General features: G+C 44.4%; 1 protein-coding gene across 1 annotated transcript; it reads right to left on the bottom strand.

Moving 5' to 3' along the window:
• Nucleotides 1-10,477: 10,477 nt before the first annotated feature.
• Nucleotides 10,478-19,129, bottom strand: LOC131397536 (zinc finger protein 211-like). The gene is made up of 3 exons (XM_058530584.1): nucleotides 18,891-19,129; nucleotides 15,296-15,422; nucleotides 10,478-13,605 (listed from the first exon to the last, which is right to left on the bottom strand). Exons 1-3 carry the CDS (start codon nucleotides 18,921-18,923, stop codon nucleotides 12,302-12,304), a joined length of 1,464 nt encoding a protein of 487 aa, XP_058386567.1. The 5' UTR covers nucleotides 18,924-19,129; the 3' UTR covers nucleotides 10,478-12,301.
• Between the last annotated feature and the right edge of the window lie 835 nt (nucleotides 19,130-19,964).

The following is a 19,964-nucleotide window of genomic DNA, read 5'->3' as shown; positions in this document are numbered from 1 at the left end:
ATGTCAATTATACCTTAATAATCCTTTAAACATAGTTCAAAATATAAATCTAAATCTCCCATTCTTTTCAGAAAATAAGTGTTGGTAACTCTATATTGATTCTACAGCCTCTCCTGTCCTATCAAGGTCAGTCTTGCCTCAGTGGCAGCTGGGGAGCAATGCAGGCTGCTACCACTTGTGTCAACAGGAATGCTGGCTGGGCTGGGCCACAAAAACCACATCCCTGGACTATGAAATTTCCCTTCTCTTTATCCTTGTTTTCCTGCCTGCACAGCAATGGCCTTGAGATGAACAGCCCAGAGAGGGTATGGGAATCAAAAAACCTTTAGATTATTCTATCTGATAATGAGCTCTGTTAGACAAGATACATGGGTCTGACAATTGAATAATTTCTGTGCACACTGATCCTGCACAGCCATAGTCACAGAAACATTTCTGGATGCACTTTTAGAAGAGGCACACTCCATCTAGTTGGCTGCAGTCTCCTCCACTCCCTGTTAATGCAGTCTTCTGGTTTACCCATTACAGTTCCCCTGCTCCTGCTGTGTTACAAGTGAACTCTGTACATTAGGACACATGACCTCTTTGCAGGATCTGGGGGAGAGATTCTATCTGCAGTGCCCTGCATTATGTGGTATCGACTGTGAACAAGCAACATGAACAAGCAATTCATGTTTCCAGAACCACGGGAGGCTGTCACAACTGCTCCCTCTTCAGAGTCATCTCTGAGCCCACAAAAAAATCCCGGCATCTAGACCCCAGATTAGGACCACACAGCCCAGATCTGTATCCTAGGAGGCTGCGTTAGTCTGCTAGAACTGCTGTACAAAGTACCACAGATGGGGTGGCTTAGACAATAGACTTTTATTTTCCCACAAATCTGGAGACTAGAAATGTGAGAATAAGGTGTCAGCAGGGTTGGTTTCTTCTGAGGCCTCTCTCCTTGGCCTGCAGATGGTTGTGTTCTCCCTGTCTTCATATAGTCTTCCTTCTGTGCATATGTGTCCTCATCTCTTCTTATAAGGACACGAGCAATATTGTATAAGGGTCCACCCTAATAACCTCATTTTAAGTTAATTATCTCTTTTAAGATGCTGTGTCCAAATATAGTCACATTCTGAGGTACTGGGGGTTAGGACTTCAACATATGAATTTTGGGGTACACAACTCAGCCCATAACAAAGGATTTGGGTCATAATGCAAATTAAGGCCAAAACTGGAGAGCTTTTATTTATTTATTCATTCATTCATTCCTTTATTTACAATCATATTGTGTTCTCTAAGACACAAAGTTTGGGATCCTGTTGTGTATTGGTTTGATATGATTTCAAATCTACTTGTTTATGACTTTAGTGAAGTTGTTTTAATTCACCTGTTTATGACAGACAAAAAAAATTATTGTTTTGATATAAGAATGAAATAAGATGTGTCAAGATGTCATTGTCTCATCTGTTGTCATTGACCAGCAGTCAGGAGCTCAGTGATGATGAACAGTGCTGGGGGCTTCTCAGTAAGGACATGTGGAGAAGCAACTACGGTGAGGGGACAGAGAGACTATAAATACCCAGGGTTTATAAGAATTCCTTCCAAGTTTCGATCTGGACAAGACACCACTTTGCTGACCTAAATAAACTCTCCGAAGACCTTGGGGCATTAGCTCCTATTGGTAATGGTGACAAACCACACAGCGGCTCCACGAAGGGCAGCCTGGCCACCAACACCAGTGCCATCATTCCCTAGCAAGGTGCTCTAGCAGCAGGGAACTTGTCACTTTCCTTTTGCGCTGGCAGCTGGATGTCAGCTCTCGGTTCAAGACATTTCTCCTGAGTGCCTCCTCATATAACAAGGTAGACCTCAAACTAAATTTGGACTTTAATCTTTTCATCTCCCCTTGCCTGGAACAATAATGTGATTAATCTGTCATTGGTTTGGAGTATGTTATGTTATGTAATTTCTTTATTGCCTTATCAAGAGACATTATCCTGTATGCTATTGGTTTGTAAAACTATTATAAATCCCACAGTGAACCTGTGTTAAATAAAATATCGGCAAAGACAATCTTAGTCTCTGAGCATAATTTTGCCCCCTGAAACAAAACAATTGGCATAGTTGGCAAACCAACCCAAATTAATAATAATTAATATTGGTCAGTGCTGTGGGATATATCATACTCCATGCCAAATTTGAAACATACATTGACAAATTATGTTAAATTTATAATTGACCAAAATCTAGTAAAGCCCATTACTGGACTGACAAGCTTTAAACTTAATGTACTGTCTACCATCAATGGCATCCTTCTGAAATTATAAACAGACTGTGAATGGACAAGTTGATAGAGCTGTTATGGTTTGGATGCTAATACTGGCTGCAATAATTAACTTAATACTGCTTTATCGTATTATAAACAATTTGGTATGCTCTATTAAGCATCTCTATAATAAAATATACTTTGAACACTATTGTGAAAGGCAGGACAACAGCAAACATGCCTCGCTCACTTACCCTATCAAAATTACTCGAGGTGGTTTAAGGGTACAATGAATTATATAGTAACTTCTGAGGATTCCTGGAGACCTACTGAAGACTTAGTTCGGACAAAACTTAAAATTAAGGAAACTGCAGATGATGGCCCGATCACCCAACCCAGTAATAATATATATCCTATATTAAAAAGAGCAAGTAAAGAAGAAATTCCTGCACTCTTATTAGGAGCATTAAGTAACATAGATGCTGATAGGCAGAAAGGAAAAGTGCTAGCACAAAAAGTGATCTCCAGAGTAGGAAGAAACCTAGACCCTTTTGCTCCTAAGGACACAAATCCACACCCCAAGGATGATGATTTTTATAGTCCTTTTGACCCCAATAACTTTAACCTACTAGAAGCTAGGCCCATGCATATAGACAAAACTACAACAAATGATAATACAGATCCAGTCAGTCAGTGAAGAGAGAGCTTATAATAGACAAGAAATGACAAAAATTAGAATGGAATTCTAACAAACTGATTTGGACACAGAAACCCAGTGGCTTAGATTTATGGTCCAAAGGAGGATACAACCTGCTCCTCACAGGAACAGAGATTGTGCAACTCAGACCCATTTCCACTGATCCTAAATTTAATCAACACCTTAGAGCATTTGGAGAAAATAATAATTTACAAAGATCTTTGACTGAGTGGCAGCAACCTGGAGATTAAGATGGCCTATACTAATATTTTCTCCCTTAAAACATCCCCAATGAGCCGGAGATAACTACCCTTATGTTACAGTAGCCATATCAATAGGGTTACCCCTTTTGTAAATAAAAATACTACAATGTTGTTAGATTCAGGGTCCCAAATAACAATGATACAAGGATATCCTACTAATTTAGAAAACTTTAACAATAAAAAGGGACTAACTGAAGGATTAAGAGGAAAATTAACCCCAGGGACATGGGTACATAGATTCCTAACAATTGATGATAGACCACCCATTAAAGATAAATGCCTTATAGCTCCCAATTTAGGAAATGTTCTTGGAATGGATGTAATAGGACATCAAATAACAAATAACAATGTAACAATTCCTAAAACTAATTTGGCTATGGCAAAATAGACTGCAATTAAACTGCCTGTCCCATCTAAAATAACAAATATATCCCAACACAATCTTAAGAAAAGACATACTCAAGGTAAAAATTCAGCAACTCCCAAAGGAACAAATTATTGTGCCTACTATTTCACTATAGAATAACCCAATCTGACCTGTTAAAAAGCTAGACAGGTCATATAGATTTACAGCAGATTATAGGAACTGAAACAAACACTCTCCCAAAATTGAGGGAGCACTCCCAGACAGAGGCACTATCACAAACAATATCACCACTGGATCCGGAACTTCTCATACACTGATAGATTTATCTGACCTGTTCTTTGCTACTCCAGGTGATGAGGAGAGCCAACCCATGACTGCATTCACAGGAGAAGGCAGACAATATCAGTTTACTAGGTTACCACAAGGATATATATATATTTGTTTTTGGTGAGGAAGATCAGCCCTGAGCTAATATCCATGCCAATCCTCCTCTTTTTGCTGAGGAAGACTGGCCCTGAGCTAACATCCGTGCTGATTTTCCTCCACTTTACGTGGGATGCCGCCACAGCATGGCCTGACAAGTGGTGTGTCAGTGTGCGCCCAAGATCTGAACCTGCCGCCAGCAGTGAGCGCGCGCACTTAACCACTACATCACGGGACTGGCCCCAACACTAGGATATCTTAACAGCTCAGTGATAGCACACAACCTTCTAATACAAGACATCCCCGCCTTTTAGGAAAACACCACATACACACAAACCATTTCTTATATTGATGACATCTTTATTTACGGTGATAACTTGGAAGAACAGACTAGGGTCAAGACACAAACAAATTTCTTACACTCAGAGGATGGACAATCAACCCAGGTAAAGTCCAAGGACCTCAAACTACAGTAAAATTTCTAGGCATAATTTGGTTCTCTGAAGGTAGGAAAATACCAGACCCAGTCATAAACAAGATAGATTGCATACCAACTCCTACCAGCAGCAGCAGCTCAGAAACTAATAGGACTGTTTGGATATTGGAAACATCGCATACCACATATAGGGATAATATTAAAGCCCATCTATGAAGTAACTAGAAAGAGTAGGGCGTTTAGATGGAGAGAGACTAAAGAGGCAGACTTTACTTATTTGAAAAATGCTGTCAGAGCTTTTAACACATGGGCACAACTAATGAGGACTCTTAAGTATAAACTAGAGTGCCTTTACTCACAAAGGTTTGCAATAGGGTCACTGTAGACTAAAACATCACAGGACTCCAAATTTTACCTGATTGGGTTTTTTTTGTGTGTGTGAGGAGGATCAGCCCTGAGCTAATATCCGCGCTAATCCTTCTCTTTGTGCTGAGGAAGACCGGCTCTGAGCTAACATCTATTGCCAATCCTCCTTCCCCCCGCTGCCCCAAAGCCCCAGTAGATAGTCGTATGTCATAGTTGCACAGCCTTCTAGTTGCTGTATGTGGGACGCGGCCTCAGCATGGCCGGAGAAGCGGTGCGTTGGTGTGCGCCCGGGATCTGAACCCGGGCCGCCAGTAGCGGAGTGCGCGCACTTAACTGCTAAGCCACGGGGCCGGCCCCCCTGATTGGGTTTTAGAGTAAGAAGTTCCCATGGTCCAAGAATAGATACTAACCAATTGAAAGGCTCACCTGGGCTTCACTCGATGAAGCCCTACAAAATACAGAGCCACTAACAGAAAATAAACCAATTATACTTAAACTCCAACAGCCTATTCTGGATTGGGTAAAACAGACTCCTGACAAACAGAGGGGAACTGCCCCCGACCATAAAGTCCTAACATGGAAATGGTATATTTCTGAGTGGGACATATGGATGGTTGGTCAACCCTCTGCATTAACTGAGGAAATCTCAGCAATGCCAATAGTGGACTTGCTGGAAATTCTGAGGGGTGAGCCTATCCAAGCTCGAGCAGTTGGGCAATGGGGACCATCCTGGTCCATGCCACTCAATGATGCATAGTTTACAGATGGATCAGCCTCCATGACACCATCTGGAGCACGCTGGCAGGCTGTGGCCTTGAGGACTAACGACAGTCTAACCCTGGTAGAATCAGGCTCAGGAGAATCAGCACAATATGCTGAATTAATAGCCATAAAATTGGCGACTGAACAATCTGTTAAGGAAAATCAGAATGAAATATATCTTTTCTTGGACTCATGGGCAATAGCTAATGGAACAGCTTTTTGGTCAGGAATATGGCAGGAAAATGACTGGAAGATAGGAAATAAGGCCATATGGCTGAAAATAGCACTGGCTGACATCTCCATTTTCATCACACGTCTCTGCACATCAGAAGAATAACTTTTTTTTTTTTTAAAGATTTTATTTATTTATTTTTCCCCCCAAAGCCCCAGTAGATAGTTGTATGTCATAGTTGCACATCCTTCTAGTTGCTGTATGTGGGACGCGGCCTCAGCATGGCCGGAGAAGCAGTGCGTCGGTGCGTGCCCAGAATCCGAACCCAGGCCACCAGCAGTGGAGTGCACGCACTTAACCGCTAAGTCACAGGGCCGGCCCAGAAGGATAAGTCTGAAGTAAGCAAATTTAAAGACTAGGTAGACACACTCAGTAGGAAAACTAATGAGGCGAAGATTTCTAAGATTTATCTTAAGAAACACAATAATTCATAGTTAAGGAGGAAACCAATTCAAAACGTAACTATACATGAACAAGGACAATGAACATAAAACCTGAACACACAGATATGCCAGTTAGGGTCATTACGGGCATATCACCAAACAAGTCATGCTGGCATACACTAAAACATGGTTAGAGAAAAGAAACATATCTACCTACCAAATATCTCCAATTTCAAATTAAGAAATGTGAGAATTGCCAAAAGCTTAAAGCTTGGAGGTCATTAATATGCATTAATGATAAAGTCAAAGCTGACAGACCCTTCCAAATTATACAAATTTATTATATCAAACCCTTGCCTATATCAGAGAATAAACTATGTGCACGCACCATTGTAGATACATGGTTAGGAATAGGATTGCCCTACCCCTGGAGGAAAAGTGATCAAAAATCCACCACCAAAGCACTGGGAATCTGGATTGCTTGCTATGGTATCCCAACCATCACAGAATCAGATCAGGGTACCCACTTCAGAGAAAAGCTAATACAAGAATGGACCAAAGAACAGAGCATAAGGTGGAACTTCCACTTACCCTGCGACTCAAAGGATGGAAAAACTCCTATTGAATTAATACTGTAGACACCCAGACAGACAAGAATTAGCACTAACAACACCCCAGAATCTAAATTAAAAGGAAAAACATAATGATATACATAGTACTTGGGAAATTATTGCAGCTGCCACTGATAAAACCTACTGGGTGACTGAAGGAAAAGGCGTATTACATCAAATTAAAGAAAATAATATGATGCCTTTATAAAATTTTCAGGCATGAATAACATCATCTTCCATGGTATCAACACTCGATGCTGACACTAAAAACACGGATATTTACTCTTTATATGATGGCAGGACACCTAAGAGTAGACACAGTTTTGTATGACATCATTACTAGATGTCTAATATTTAGCATAGCATGATGCAGGGTGATTAGGCTCGAGGCAACATTGGCAGTAATGGCCATAATAACTATAGATTTCCTTGAGTGGCAAGAACAACAAGAAAGAATTTGAAATTTATAGGGCACTATCCTTATTTTTTGCAGGCATGAATCCACTATGCATCTTGAACCCTATAAATATTGCTAAGTGGGTCAGTGTGACATGCTGCCTCCTGGCCATACTGTTTTGCTTATTGCTCACTACTGGATACCACACTCAATGCAGCTGTCGATACTCCTCCAACAGCTCCAGCAACAGCAGTTGTGCCACCGTCCCAAATTGGAATGCCACCCTTCTGATCCAGATACAACTCCACCATCTGTGACATCCTCTACTTCCTCCACAGAACACCATCCTGGTCACCTTATTGCAACTGAGGACTCACCAGCATCACCAAGCCCAACCTCTTCACCCTACCCTTCACTATCAGCACCACCTACTCACTGGGAAACCTTTGATCAGCAGAAAAACTGAACACTGAGGGAAGCTGATGAAGCAGTAGAAACCTCCACTTCAATCTCCACAAGAATCACCGAGGATTCTGAACACCACCCGCTATTAGACACCGACTCAGAGGATGAAGACTGGCCTGAACTACTAACTGACTCTTGGTATTATAACCCAGCATATATACCAATAGAACCAGGTACTGGCTTTCGTCCTCTTCCCTTATCTTATCTTTCTAAATTAGGAGCAGCACTAGACACATTTCCAGGGGTCACTGCAAACAATCCAGATCTGATTCCTGATCTAGGAAGCATTTTAAGATACTATTGCACCAAAACAGCTCCAGAATATACAGAATGGGCACTTGGGTACCCACAACCAAGACCCATTCCAAATCTTATGGCCACTCATATACTAGGCCATCTTATTTTTTTGAGTATGGTTGGCCCTGAGTGAATATCTGTTCCCAATCTTCCTCTTTTTCTTTTTTCTCTTCAAGGCCCCGAGTACATAGTAGTATATCCTAATTGTAGGTTCTTCTAGTTCTTCTATGTGGGACGCCACCTCAGCATAGCTTGATGAGCGGTGAGTAAGGCCATGCCCAGGATCCGAATTGGTGAACCCCGGGCCACTGAAGCGGAACACAAAAACTTAACAGCTGCGCCACTGGGCCAGCTCCTCATATATTTGACTTACAACATGTTCTTGAACAGAACACATGACATGACACACAGATACTGCAAGTATGAACCACAGACAGATTACTCCTTTAGTGATGAGACAGGAATCTCAGAACCAATATATGCACTGGGATGCATAAAAAATAATGTAGATATAAATACCACTAGATGGAGAGCAGGAGCATGGTCATATCAGTGTAAATAACTTTATTATACTAATAATATATCAAACATTGCTGATTAGAGTAAAATCATGCTCTATTTACAGTACAGAACACACAACTGGTGGAACCCAAGAATGAGAAGTAAAAAATTAAAAAATTTGGGATAACCTAGAAAAGCCATTAAAAACTTAGAGGTGAGTTTACCACATGGAATACTATGTAGTTTCAGCCATGGGTAATGATGATACTTTAGGAATAGACACTCTCATAGCACATCCACATGAGGACAACTGGGCAATTATATCTTTTAATATAAATAGGCCAAAAATTGATCATTTACTACACCAACTTACACTGTTTAATCCATATTCACCTATTAGAAATTAACAATAGACCCACTGACACTATGTCCAGACTTTAAAAGAACAGGGACACCTGGTAAGGTATATAGAGGACACACAGGAAAATGTGCATATAACACATATCATTATCCTTGGGGGTATACATCAGGGTTATATCTCACACCACACAGATTTCGACCCCAAGAACATGGGAACCTATGTTAATAAAACCTCTCATGGTCACATTGGAACCCCCAAAGTAGCCTATATCTTGAAACTTAATATATAAGATATCCAAACCAGATATAGATCCCCAAATTGTGCTCAGTTTTTTTGTTGTTGTTTTTTTTTTTTCGTGAGGAAGATTAGCCCTGAGCTAACATCTGATGCCAATCCTCCTCTTTTTTCTGAGGAAGCTTGGCCCTGAGCTAACATCCGTGCCCATCTTCCTCCACTCTATATGGGATGCTGCCACAGCGTGGCTCGACAAGCAGTGTGTCAGTGTGCCCCCGGGATCCAAACCGGTGAACCCCGGGCCGCCACAGCGGAGCGCGTGCACTTAACCGCTTGAGCCACCGGGCCGGCCCTGTGCTCAGTTTTATCTATCTTTGTTTATGCCCAATTTAAAAGCTATGCCAAAAACAGATTGGCTGAAAGGAAGGGAACCCCTACAATTCCTTGTTAGACTGGTAGGAAGTTTACCTGGAAGAGCAATGACAGCTTTTTCTCAATTCCAAATTGATCAAATCACATTAAATTTTAAAAACTTTGAAACCAATCTCAATTGAACACACATGCAATGGCTGCTTTGTCATCACTGGGTACACAGATGGATGAAATTAACAATATATTATAAAACATACATGATTTTCACATGAAAATAAACAGAACAATGGAAAACTACATAAAGCAGTTGGAGGAAATGCTAAGACTAACGAAATACTAAAAAACAACATAAAAGATGTTTCTCTAAGTGTAGATTGTCAATTATTGCAGTTAAGATTGGTTGATACGTGGAACACTCTTAGAACAGCTATAATCTCAGGGCAATACTGGTTGCCTGAGATAACAGACACCCCAACCAGAACTAGAGTAGATACCACACACCCTAATGGCTGTGATTCCCTGGGCAACTGTGAAATTAAAATATTGGCACTTAAAGAGGAAACATGACAACTGGTTATCACAATTGTGTGCTTCCCCAATATCAAAAGGGAGAGTGGAGCCTACAGGCCACAGAAAGCCCCCTTATGATCGAAGGAAAACATGTTCCTAAGGATATGTTAGTGGAATGAAATCAAAATACCCTTATTACTGCTAGACCTTTGAATATACCTGTATGTTCACGGCTCAACTACCCATGATTATGGCCTTGCTGCCTCCTCAACCACTTACACACAATATGGGAAACTGGACCATGGTAGTATGCTCTAAGCCAAACCTTACCCTAACCTATCAGGGTCAAGGGAAAATAAGGAACACAACACGATGGGATGTGTAAAAATAGAACAGGTAATGAATGTAACAAAAGATGGAAAAAAATATTATTTGAGGTCAATAGAAGATTAAGGAACCGTTAAAATAACTGAAGAATATTCCACATTGAACCTTCTAAAGTTAATTTAATAAATGTAAATCATACATTAGAAAACCTAAGACAAGTAAAAGAACATCTAGAAGATGAGACTAATAAAGTCAAAATAACTTTGCAGGAATTAAAGAGAACAAAAATATGCTTTTCCTAAAGTTACGACAGCTTTAAATTCTCATGTAATGGCAACCAAGCATGTGCCTAACGATGCTACGCAAGCTTGTAACCCCTGGGGCTTTATAAAATGGCTTTTACACGGAAACGCAATTGCCAAGGAAGCTTAATCGAGTGGTTTAAGAAACTTAATTTCTGGTCTTTTGGTGATTGAATATGGCATCATGTTAGAGTTCTTTACTATGCTTTTGCTAATATTAGGAATATGGTTGCTTAAACTGATCATTAAACTATGGTGTAAAAGAATGTGTGTCAAAGGAAAAAATACCCACGAAATATGACTGTGATTAAGATTGCAAGCGATTTAGAATCACAGGGTGGATTGATATTTTTGTGAATTTAGATTTGTACAGGGTATTAGGCCCTTCAGATTAATTAGTGTGTGATTTGAAATCAGTGTAGATTGTTGTGTATTGGTTTGATACAGATCCAGTGAAATTTGTTCATCCCTTTCATGCTGGTAGAGCCCAATTCTGCTTTCAAACCACGTCCCAGAATGAACAGAACATCCAAGGTTAAAGGTAATTAAACAAAAAGGACTTTATTACTGCATAAACCAGAGCAACGTGTGGCACAAAATTCCTGGGTTGGTGACTTGGAAGCTGCAAAGATTTATCAGAAGAATCAAAAGAGACCAACAACATCCCTAAGAGATGTAGTCTTTCTCTGCAAGACACCACCCAGAACTCAGATCAGGTACTCTGGGCCAACAACAGGTCACATCTATGCCCTAACTTAGAGAGAGTGGAATGAGGATCCCCTGGGGGTTCCAGTTACCCATTTGAATCAACAAATGAGAGAGCAGAGGTCAGCTTCACTAAGCATGTTGGGGTGCTAACTGATCTACATTGTGGGGCCCTGCCACGTAGCAGAGGTAAAATGACTTCTGCCACAGAAACTGGCAGTGACAAAGATAGTAAGGACTCTGCGCAAGTTGGAAAGCACAATGCAGCTTCCGAAAGTTTCCCAAATAGCTGGAACTTATGCGAAGTCACCCTACTATGGACATTCAGATGAACGAAGTTCAATTCAGGTATATGACTTCTTCAGCAAGGTTCACCTCCAGTGTAATTACACTAAGCAAGGAAATATCACATTCTCTGTTATTTTATAGCCTTTCTGCAGTGTGAACTCTGAAGTGTGGAATGAAGACAGATGACTGCCTAAAGGAATTGTGACATTCACCCACTCATAAGGCTTTGCTCCAGTGTGAATTCTCTGATTTTTACGAGACTGTACTTTGGCTAAATGATTACCCATATTCTCCACATTTGTCTTAGCTCAGGCTGCTATAACAAACTATAATAAACTGGGTGGCTTATAAACAACAGAAACTTATTTCTCAGTTCTGGGGGCTGGACTTCCAACATCACAGTTCCCATATGGTCCGGTTCTGCGTCCGATGAGGACCTACTTCCTGATTCACAGATGACATCTGCGTCCGATGAGGATCTACTTCCTGATTCACAGATGATAATCTTCTCAAAGGGTCCTCACATGGCAGATAAAGGAAGCGAGCTCTCTCACGACTCTTACAAGGACACTGATCCCATCCATGAGGGCTCCACTCTATGATCCATTCTAATCCTAACTACCTCCCAAAGACCTCACTTCCTAATACTACCACTAATGTGGTACCTAATACTATCCTGATGAGGATAGGGTTCAACATATGACTTTTGGGGAACATAAACGTTCAGTTCATAGGATGACTCATAAGGTCTTTACCTTGTGTGTACTTTCTGGTGTTGAATGAGACTGGAGCTTTGGCTAAAAGACTTCCCACATTCACTACACTCATAAGGCCTTTCTCCAGTATGAACTCTCCAATGTTTATTGAGGTTGGACTTGTTACTAAATAATTTTCCACATTCATCACACTCATAAGGCCTTACTCCAGTGTGAACTCTCTGGTGTTGAATGAGGCCAGAATTTTGGTAAAAGGATTTTCCACATTCCCCACACTCAAAAGGCCTTTCTCCAGTATGAACTATTTGGTGCTTAATGAGGCTAGAGCTATGGCTAAAGGATTTCTCACATTCCCAGCATTCATATGGCCTTTCTCCAGTGTGAATTCTCCCATGGTTATTGAGGTGGGACCTTTGGCTAAATGATTTCCCACATTCGCTGCACTCATAAGGCCTTTCTCCAGTGTGAACTCTCTGGTGTTCCAAGAGAATAGACCTGTAGGTAAAAGATTTCCCACATTCCTTGCATTCATAAGGCCTTTCTGCAGTGTGAACCCTCTGGTGTTTCATGAGGTTAGAGCTATGCGTAAAGGTTTTCCCACATTTCCCACATTCATAAGGCCTTTCTCCAGTGTGAACTCTCTGGTGATTATTGAGGGTATAGCTTTTGCTAAAGGATTTCCCACATTCCCTGCACTCATAAGGCCTTTCTCCCGAATGAACTCTCCAGTGTCTAATGAGGCTGTAGCTTTGGCTAAACGATTTCCCACATTCACTGCACATGTAACATCTTTCTCTAGTCAGGACTCTCTGGTGCTGAACAAGTGTGTGTTCGCACATCAAAGCTTTCATGCATTCTCCAGAGCTGTAACGAGATTTTTGCCTATGAAAGGCTGCCCCACACACAGTTCCAGTGTTTGACTTTTCTTCAGTGTGAGTGGTTTGTACCTGGAAGTGTCCTGACAAGGCCAGGGAGCCCTTCCCAACCTCCCTGCAGGTAAAGTGATTCCCAGACACATGGAATTTGCAATCATTCACAAACGAAGCTCTGCTCACATTGATTCCAAAGGGTTTCTCTCCAATGTCCCGCTTTTGGTGCTGATGGAGGTTTGCATTGAAATATAATTGCTTCCCACATGGCCCAAACCTGCACAACTTCTGTCCACGACATGTTCCCAGGTGCTCAGACAAGCACAAAATGTCTTTCAAGACTGGGCTACACATCTTACTTGGGTGGGCCCTCTGGGAAGACAGACCTGCCTTAGAAAACCTGACCTGTGACATTCTTTCTACAGAAACACTCTGCTCAGGTGCCTCATCCTCTGCTCCACACCAACAACCTAAAAGAAAAGAAATACTGGTCAAGTGCATGTTCACGTTGGTGGGAGGGGGCAGCCCATACACAAGTGTGTGCCTGATACAACCAGGAATGAGTCCATGGGATTGCCTGCAGAAGCATGGAGCTGGGTTCAGGTTGAGGATTACTTAGCAGTACTGGGCTATAAAGATGGCAAAATGTGGGAGGCCTTATGAAGTGAAAGACACATGCAGCGCAACCGAGGGAGAAGAGACAGAGCCTACAACTCATTCCTCTGTAAAGAAATTTTAGCAAGACTTGTCTGCTGGTGGCTAACACCTGAATGCTGGGTAGAAAAGTATAGGCTATAAAGAGCACAGAATGGGGGAGGTATCATACGTGGAGGGCAGGGGCTACTATTCATTCATGTGGAAACATTCAGCAGGACCTTGTCTGCAGCTAACTCATGAGTGCTGTGTAGAAGGGTATGTCCAGGTTCAAGAATATCTGACCGCAATAGAGCAGGTAATGTTCAATAACTGTTTAAATATGCACATTATGACACAATATGTAGAGGCCAATGTTGCAGAGCAGATGGAGCACTGAGAATAAAGGGTGAGCTGTGGAGTAGAGATGTGAGGATTAACCCACTGGCTGGACGTGAGAAGTGACATGTAGAAGAATTAACAGGTTGGCAAAGTGTCAAGAATGGGGACAGAAAGGCAGAAATGGGATGTAGCCACTGGCTTTGGAACCAAAATAAGAGTCAAACAGAATAGGTTTCTGGTATGACTTCAACACAACCCTGATGTCATGCCTTCCCCCAGGGTGCCACTCCTCAGGACCAGGCTCCCTCTGAGTGCACCTTCCTGGGGATGGATTCACAGCCATCCTGTGAACCACCAAGGGCTCTCCATCCTACTCCCAAGATGAGCAACTACATGGCACCCACATGATGCAAGTACTAAGGGAAAAACAGGAGAGATGAGCAGCCAGCAGTGGTGAAAAATAACTCAGCACATGATAGCCCACAGGAAAGAAAACTTCTGAGGAGCATCCTGCAAGAACAGCCCATGGTCCACGTAAGCAGCAACAATGTAAATGACAACAATTCCTGGCACAGGCAGGCATGAGGAAATGTCAGCAAGAAGAATGAAGTAAAATCTTGGGCACAGAGTTGGTTTGGATCTGGACAAATTTATCCTGTTAAGGAGATGGCAAGCAAGGTGGGATACATAATGGTGACTGAGGGGGCCGGCCCCATGGCACAGGGGTTAAGTTCGGCGCACTCCGCTTTGGCAGCCCGGGTCCGTGGGTACGGATCGCAGGTGCAGACCTACACCACTCCTCAGCCATGCTGAGGCAGCAACCCAAGATAGAGGAAGACTGGCACAGATGTTAGCTCAAGGCTAATCTTCCTCAAGCCAAAAAAAAAGAGGAAGATTGGCAACAGATGTTAGCTCAGGGCTAATCTTCCTAACACACACATAATGGTGACTCCAACACGACTGACCCTGGATCCTTCTGTATGAGGCTCAGGGGTAGGAGGTGTCAGGCATGTTCAGGAAGAGGGTGGTGCACACACCTCAGTCCAACCAACCAAAGCACCTACCCAGGGAACTGGGGAAGGAAGCAGTGTTCATGGTCCTGAGTGAGAAGGACAGATTTGTCTCTGGGGAAAAGGAAAGGGCAGAGACTAGCTCAGAATGTGGGGAAAGGTTTGAAGGTCTTACCAAGGGAGGTTATAAGTGCCAAGTTCTCCAGCATCACTTCACGGTACAGGCATCTCTGAGCCTCACCAAGGAGATTCCATTCCTCCCAGGAGAAGTACACGGCCACATCTTCAAAAGTCACAGTGCCCTGTCACAAGAGGCACAGATGAAACCACAAACAATCCCTTGGGACTTACAAGGACCTACAATCCCTTCCCCCATATATGTGGCCCATGCCCATTCTCCTCCCAAGCTCCACAACTCAGAGGAAAAATCAGGCCCTGATGCCAATGGCACTGTTGTCTCCTCATGAATTCACTGGTCATGAGGTCCAGCCATCAGTAACAAGAGGCAGGTGGACAAACAGATATTTAGGCTGTGGGTCTGGCACAGAGAATTCTACCACCTCCCACCAGGCAATTCTCCTGGTATGGCCAAGGTCACGTAAGTGTCAATACTAGGGCCCTGGGGCCATCAGACATACTCCCTCTCCACATCATTCTTTAGAATGCACATCCATCACATCTCTGGATGCCACAGCCACATGCCCATGGCGACCACGATCTCACTGCCCCACACCCTAGGCCTTTCCCTGGCCTCCCCACGTGTTACAGTAATTTAATCACATCCTCCCCATCCTACCCACTGGTGAGGGTGGGATTCTGCCCGAGGGTTATGGGGACGGCCAAACATATGACACCTGATACTGGACATATGCGATAGCTAGCAGTTTAATCAATCATATATATTCCCGGCCTGAGAGAGGAGGACACCACACACTGCACAGGGCTACATGGAGGCTGTACTCCGGAAAAGAGTGAAAAACCAAGGACTGTGGGACACAAGCTTTGTATTATCAAGCGGGTGGGATGCCCCTAGGTTCCAGTGGGAGGATGCAATTGGTTGGTTTGAATAACTCCATGGGCTGATAAAGAACTGAAACTTAATACAAAGGGATAAGGAGGAAATGCGTTTGGTCTCCTTGACAAAAAGAATTGTTTGGCTAGTAGACCTTATCCACAGGAGCAGAGTGGGAAGGGGAACCTGCACTCAGGCCATTTCAGGCCCTCAGGGTTTCACCAGATGTCAAGGGAGCACAATATTGAGACTTAATTTTAGGCTTTACACTACAACTTGGCAGACAGCATCTGAAGTATGCTTGGCAAATTCAAACAGGGTCCAGTGTTACCACAGACTTTCCATTGTGCCCACGAGTAGTAGCAGCCCCCAAATACTTCTACAAAGGCCTCCCTGTCTGGCTTTGTTCCTTGCCTCGGACTTAGCCACACAGAATCATGCGTGGATCTCAGATACCCATGGCCCTCTTCTACTTCTGTGCTACATTTGCTATCCTTCAGCAGTCAGAACTTCCTCTGGTCCCCTAACTTCCTTCAAAGCCCAGCCCCATTGCTTGCCCACCTCAGGCCTAGTGACACTCACGATACTCATATGTTCCCCTGACCTTATCCTCAAGAATGAATGAAACACCCCAGGGCCCATCAAAACTGCCACACAATTCTGGTGAATGTACAGCATGGAGAATAAGCATCAGCTCAGGCCTAAGTGTCATCTTGCCTCAATCACTCCTAGGCCTCTGTATTCATCTCACGTCCATTCTTCCCTTGGAAGCTCTCATCACCTGTCAGACTATCCTGTCCCCAACACAACCTCCCTTCATGGCCACCTAATTGCCTCACATGTGTTGTGCTGCCCAAAACCATTACCCAGGTACTCAAGCAAGAGATCCAGTCCACAGCCCCCACCCTCCCCTTCCTGGCCCCCTAATAGCTTTACCACCATAACCTGAAAATTAACCCTCCTAAATATGACCCAAAACTCACTCACCTGGGTCCACACAGTTCCCACATTTTGGATGTTTCCATCGGGAATCCTCCCAGGATTTCCAGACCTGTGTGTCCAGCTGCCCAATTCATGCCACCACTCAGTGGTCTCAGAAACACCTCAGACTCTTAACATGGCCAAAATAGAGCTCTTGAAATCCCTAGTGAATATCACTCCTACTACAATCTTCCCTATCTTGGATGACAGAGCTTCCATTCCTACAGGTGCTAACACCCAGGGGTCATCCCCAAATCCTGTGTTTCATTCCCTCTCCCACCACATTAGAAAATCTAGTTGCCCCTTTTTAAAACATGCATCTAGAATCCAACCACTTTGCCTAAGCCACCATTCTGGTCCGTTAATCCTTACCTAGCGTTAATAGTACCCTCTACCCTGATCTTACTTTCTCTTCCCTCATTCCCATAGTATGCAGCCACTCTGCAGCCAGACAAAGGCTTGTAAGATCTTTTAAGATCACCTCTTCTGATCCAAACCTCCAAAATAGACATCCAACTTCTCAGGCAGCCATTCCAGTCCTGACTCCTGCACCCCTGCTGTTTTTTTCCCACTTGAAAGAAAGGAGACCTGGGGGCTGGCGCCTTGGCGTAGCGGTTAAGTGCACACGCTCTGCTGCTGGCGGCCTGGGTTCGGATCCTGGGCGCACACTGAAGCATCGCCTGTCAGGCCATGCTGTGGCGGTGTCCCACACACAGTGGAGGAAGATGGACACGGATGTTAGCTCAGTCTTCCTCAGCAAAATGAGGAGGATTGGCATGGATGTTAGCTCAGTGCTGATCTTCCTCACAAAAAAAAAAAGAAAGGAGACCTGTGGTTTCCTGTACACTTCCAGCTCAGTTATACCTCTGAACATCTGCGCGTCTTGGTACCAGTTCCTGGTATAAGCCCCCACACTTTTTTACATTGGTCACCGCAAACAAGAACACTTCTATATAAAGCCTGATGTGAACTTCAACTCTAGGCTTGGGGTTTCTCCAAGGTTCCCAAACCATAGGTCAGAGGGAAGGGCACTTAGGAAAAAACAATCCAGAGAACACGTGGGAGGAGGTCGGGGCCAGTGAGGGTCTGAGACACTCTCCACTTCTGGGTGGGGTTTCCTAAGCGCTTCTGCAGCCATGGAAACCTGTATGAAGAGGCAGGCCTTAAAGGAATCTCTCCATGGTGGGGTTGGAAGGGCTCGTGCCTGCCTGTACCTCAGCTAGGCCCTGAAGCCAGGTAACCTCAAGCTGGCTGTCTAACCTCTGTGCCTCAGTCCTCAGAGCTGCCTCTTACCAGCTTTGTGACCTTGGACGAGGACTCAACCCCCTGTGCCTCACTGTCCTCATCACCCCCCATTCCACTCTGTTCTCTCTCTGAGCAGCTTTTGGAAAACTTTCTAAACTCTAACGCACGCTGCGTCCCTCTTCCGTTTACAACCCACCACGGCTCCCAGGGCCCTCGGATTGAAGGAACAGCCCCTCAGCTTCCAGTCCAGGCGACACTCCTCCACACACTCTGTTCACTCCACACAGAACACGGACACCAGGTCCCCGACTCCTCCCGGCTCAGTCGCCCTCCACGCCTCTGCCCCGCCGGGCCCTCTGCCTGGGCCCCTCTCCCACACCCGTCACCCCGGCTCTCAGAAACAGGCCCCACGAGCGCCTCCCCGTCCCGGACACCGGGGCCTGGGCTGCAGGCCCGGGAGCGGCGCCCGCACTCGGGGCTCTAGGGCTGGGCTGGGCTGAGGGCGGGGAGGGCGCGGAGCACGAGCACTGACCTGAGCCGGCTCCCTCCGCGCGGCCGCCGCCATGGGACACTGGGGGCAGAGCGGGGCCGGGAGTGGCGGGAGAGGAGGAGACCCGGGCACGGCGGTGGCGCGGGTGCCCCGGGCGGCGTCGCCGAGCCTCAGACCCGCCCTGTGCAGCGCGGACAGCGCCTCCTCTCGCGCCGTCTGGGTCCCGTCACCTCAAGTCGAACCCACCGTTCCGGAACTTGAAGCGAACCCACCTGAAAGCGGGCAAAATGACCGCCGACACAGGACGCCGGAAATCCCGCCCCGACGTTCTGTGCTCAAACGGAAACGCCTATTATCTGAGCCTTCATTGTCTCAGCGACGCAGTCTTTCGTCACAGAGCATTCTGGGTAATGTAGTTGCACAGATCCCGAGGCCGCTAGAGGGTGCTCCACACCAGGCTTCCAGGAGATGTCAAGCTCCGCCGAGGGAGTTCTTAAAGGGGCCATATCAGATTTCTGGGGAGTGGTGTCAGCAGCCGATCACACAAGTATTTGGAGACATACTATCTCAGACTCTTTGAAGCTCAGCATGGTCCCAGAAGCTAAGAATATTACCTCAGTTGTTCCAAAAGGCTACAGATTCACATGCACATATTGTTTCATAGAGTCATTTAGACACAAAATGTATCCACTGGAAGAGAAACATAAGCATTATCTTCTTGAAATTCCAATGTATTTACACCGAAGCGTTAGAGACGGTTTTATTGGTCTGTGTATGTTTGGTCAGGGACAAGGGAAAAAGTACTCCAGACAGGGCCATGACAGGGAAGACAGGGAAGCGAGGCCACCCTGAAGCAGGAGTACAAAGGTGGATCTCTCTGGTTCCCACAGAAAATCTCTCTCTTATCTGTATAGTCAATTATTGTGTCCAATTAATTGACCAACACTTTTATCTATTTAATATCTCTTTCTTGCTACCCTGACATATATTCAATTTCGTAAGGAGTCTGACATCAGTCTCAAAAAGAACAATGAAACAAATGCTTTTTTGGTACAGGACAAGGGCTGCAATGTTCAAAGGTGGAGCATGTATGCAAAGGATAACTGTCCACGCCAA

Source organism: Diceros bicornis, chromosome 34 (assembly GCF_020826845.1).
Source record: "Diceros bicornis minor isolate mBicDic1 chromosome 34, mDicBic1.mat.cur, whole genome shotgun sequence".
Taxonomy (NCBI): domain Eukaryota; kingdom Metazoa; phylum Chordata; class Mammalia; order Perissodactyla; family Rhinocerotidae; genus Diceros; species Diceros bicornis.
The sequence above is the reverse complement of the archived record's forward strand: the minus strand, read 5'-3'. Positions and strand labels throughout refer to the sequence as shown.

Bases quoted from the DNA above. Each gene is read 5' to 3' on its own strand.
- LOC131397536 (XM_058530584.1), bottom strand. From the start codon at position 18,923: ATGGCGGCGGCCGCGCGGAGGGAGCCGGCTCAG. The intron at 15,423-18,890 runs GTCAGTGCTCGT...CTCTTGTGACAG, and splicing joins CGCGGAGGGAGCCGGCTCAG to GGCACTGTGACTTTTGAAGA. The intron at 13,606-15,295 runs GTAAGACCTTCA...CTTTTCTTTTAG, and splicing joins GGCACTTATAACCTCCCTTG to GTTGTTGGTGTGGAGCAGAG.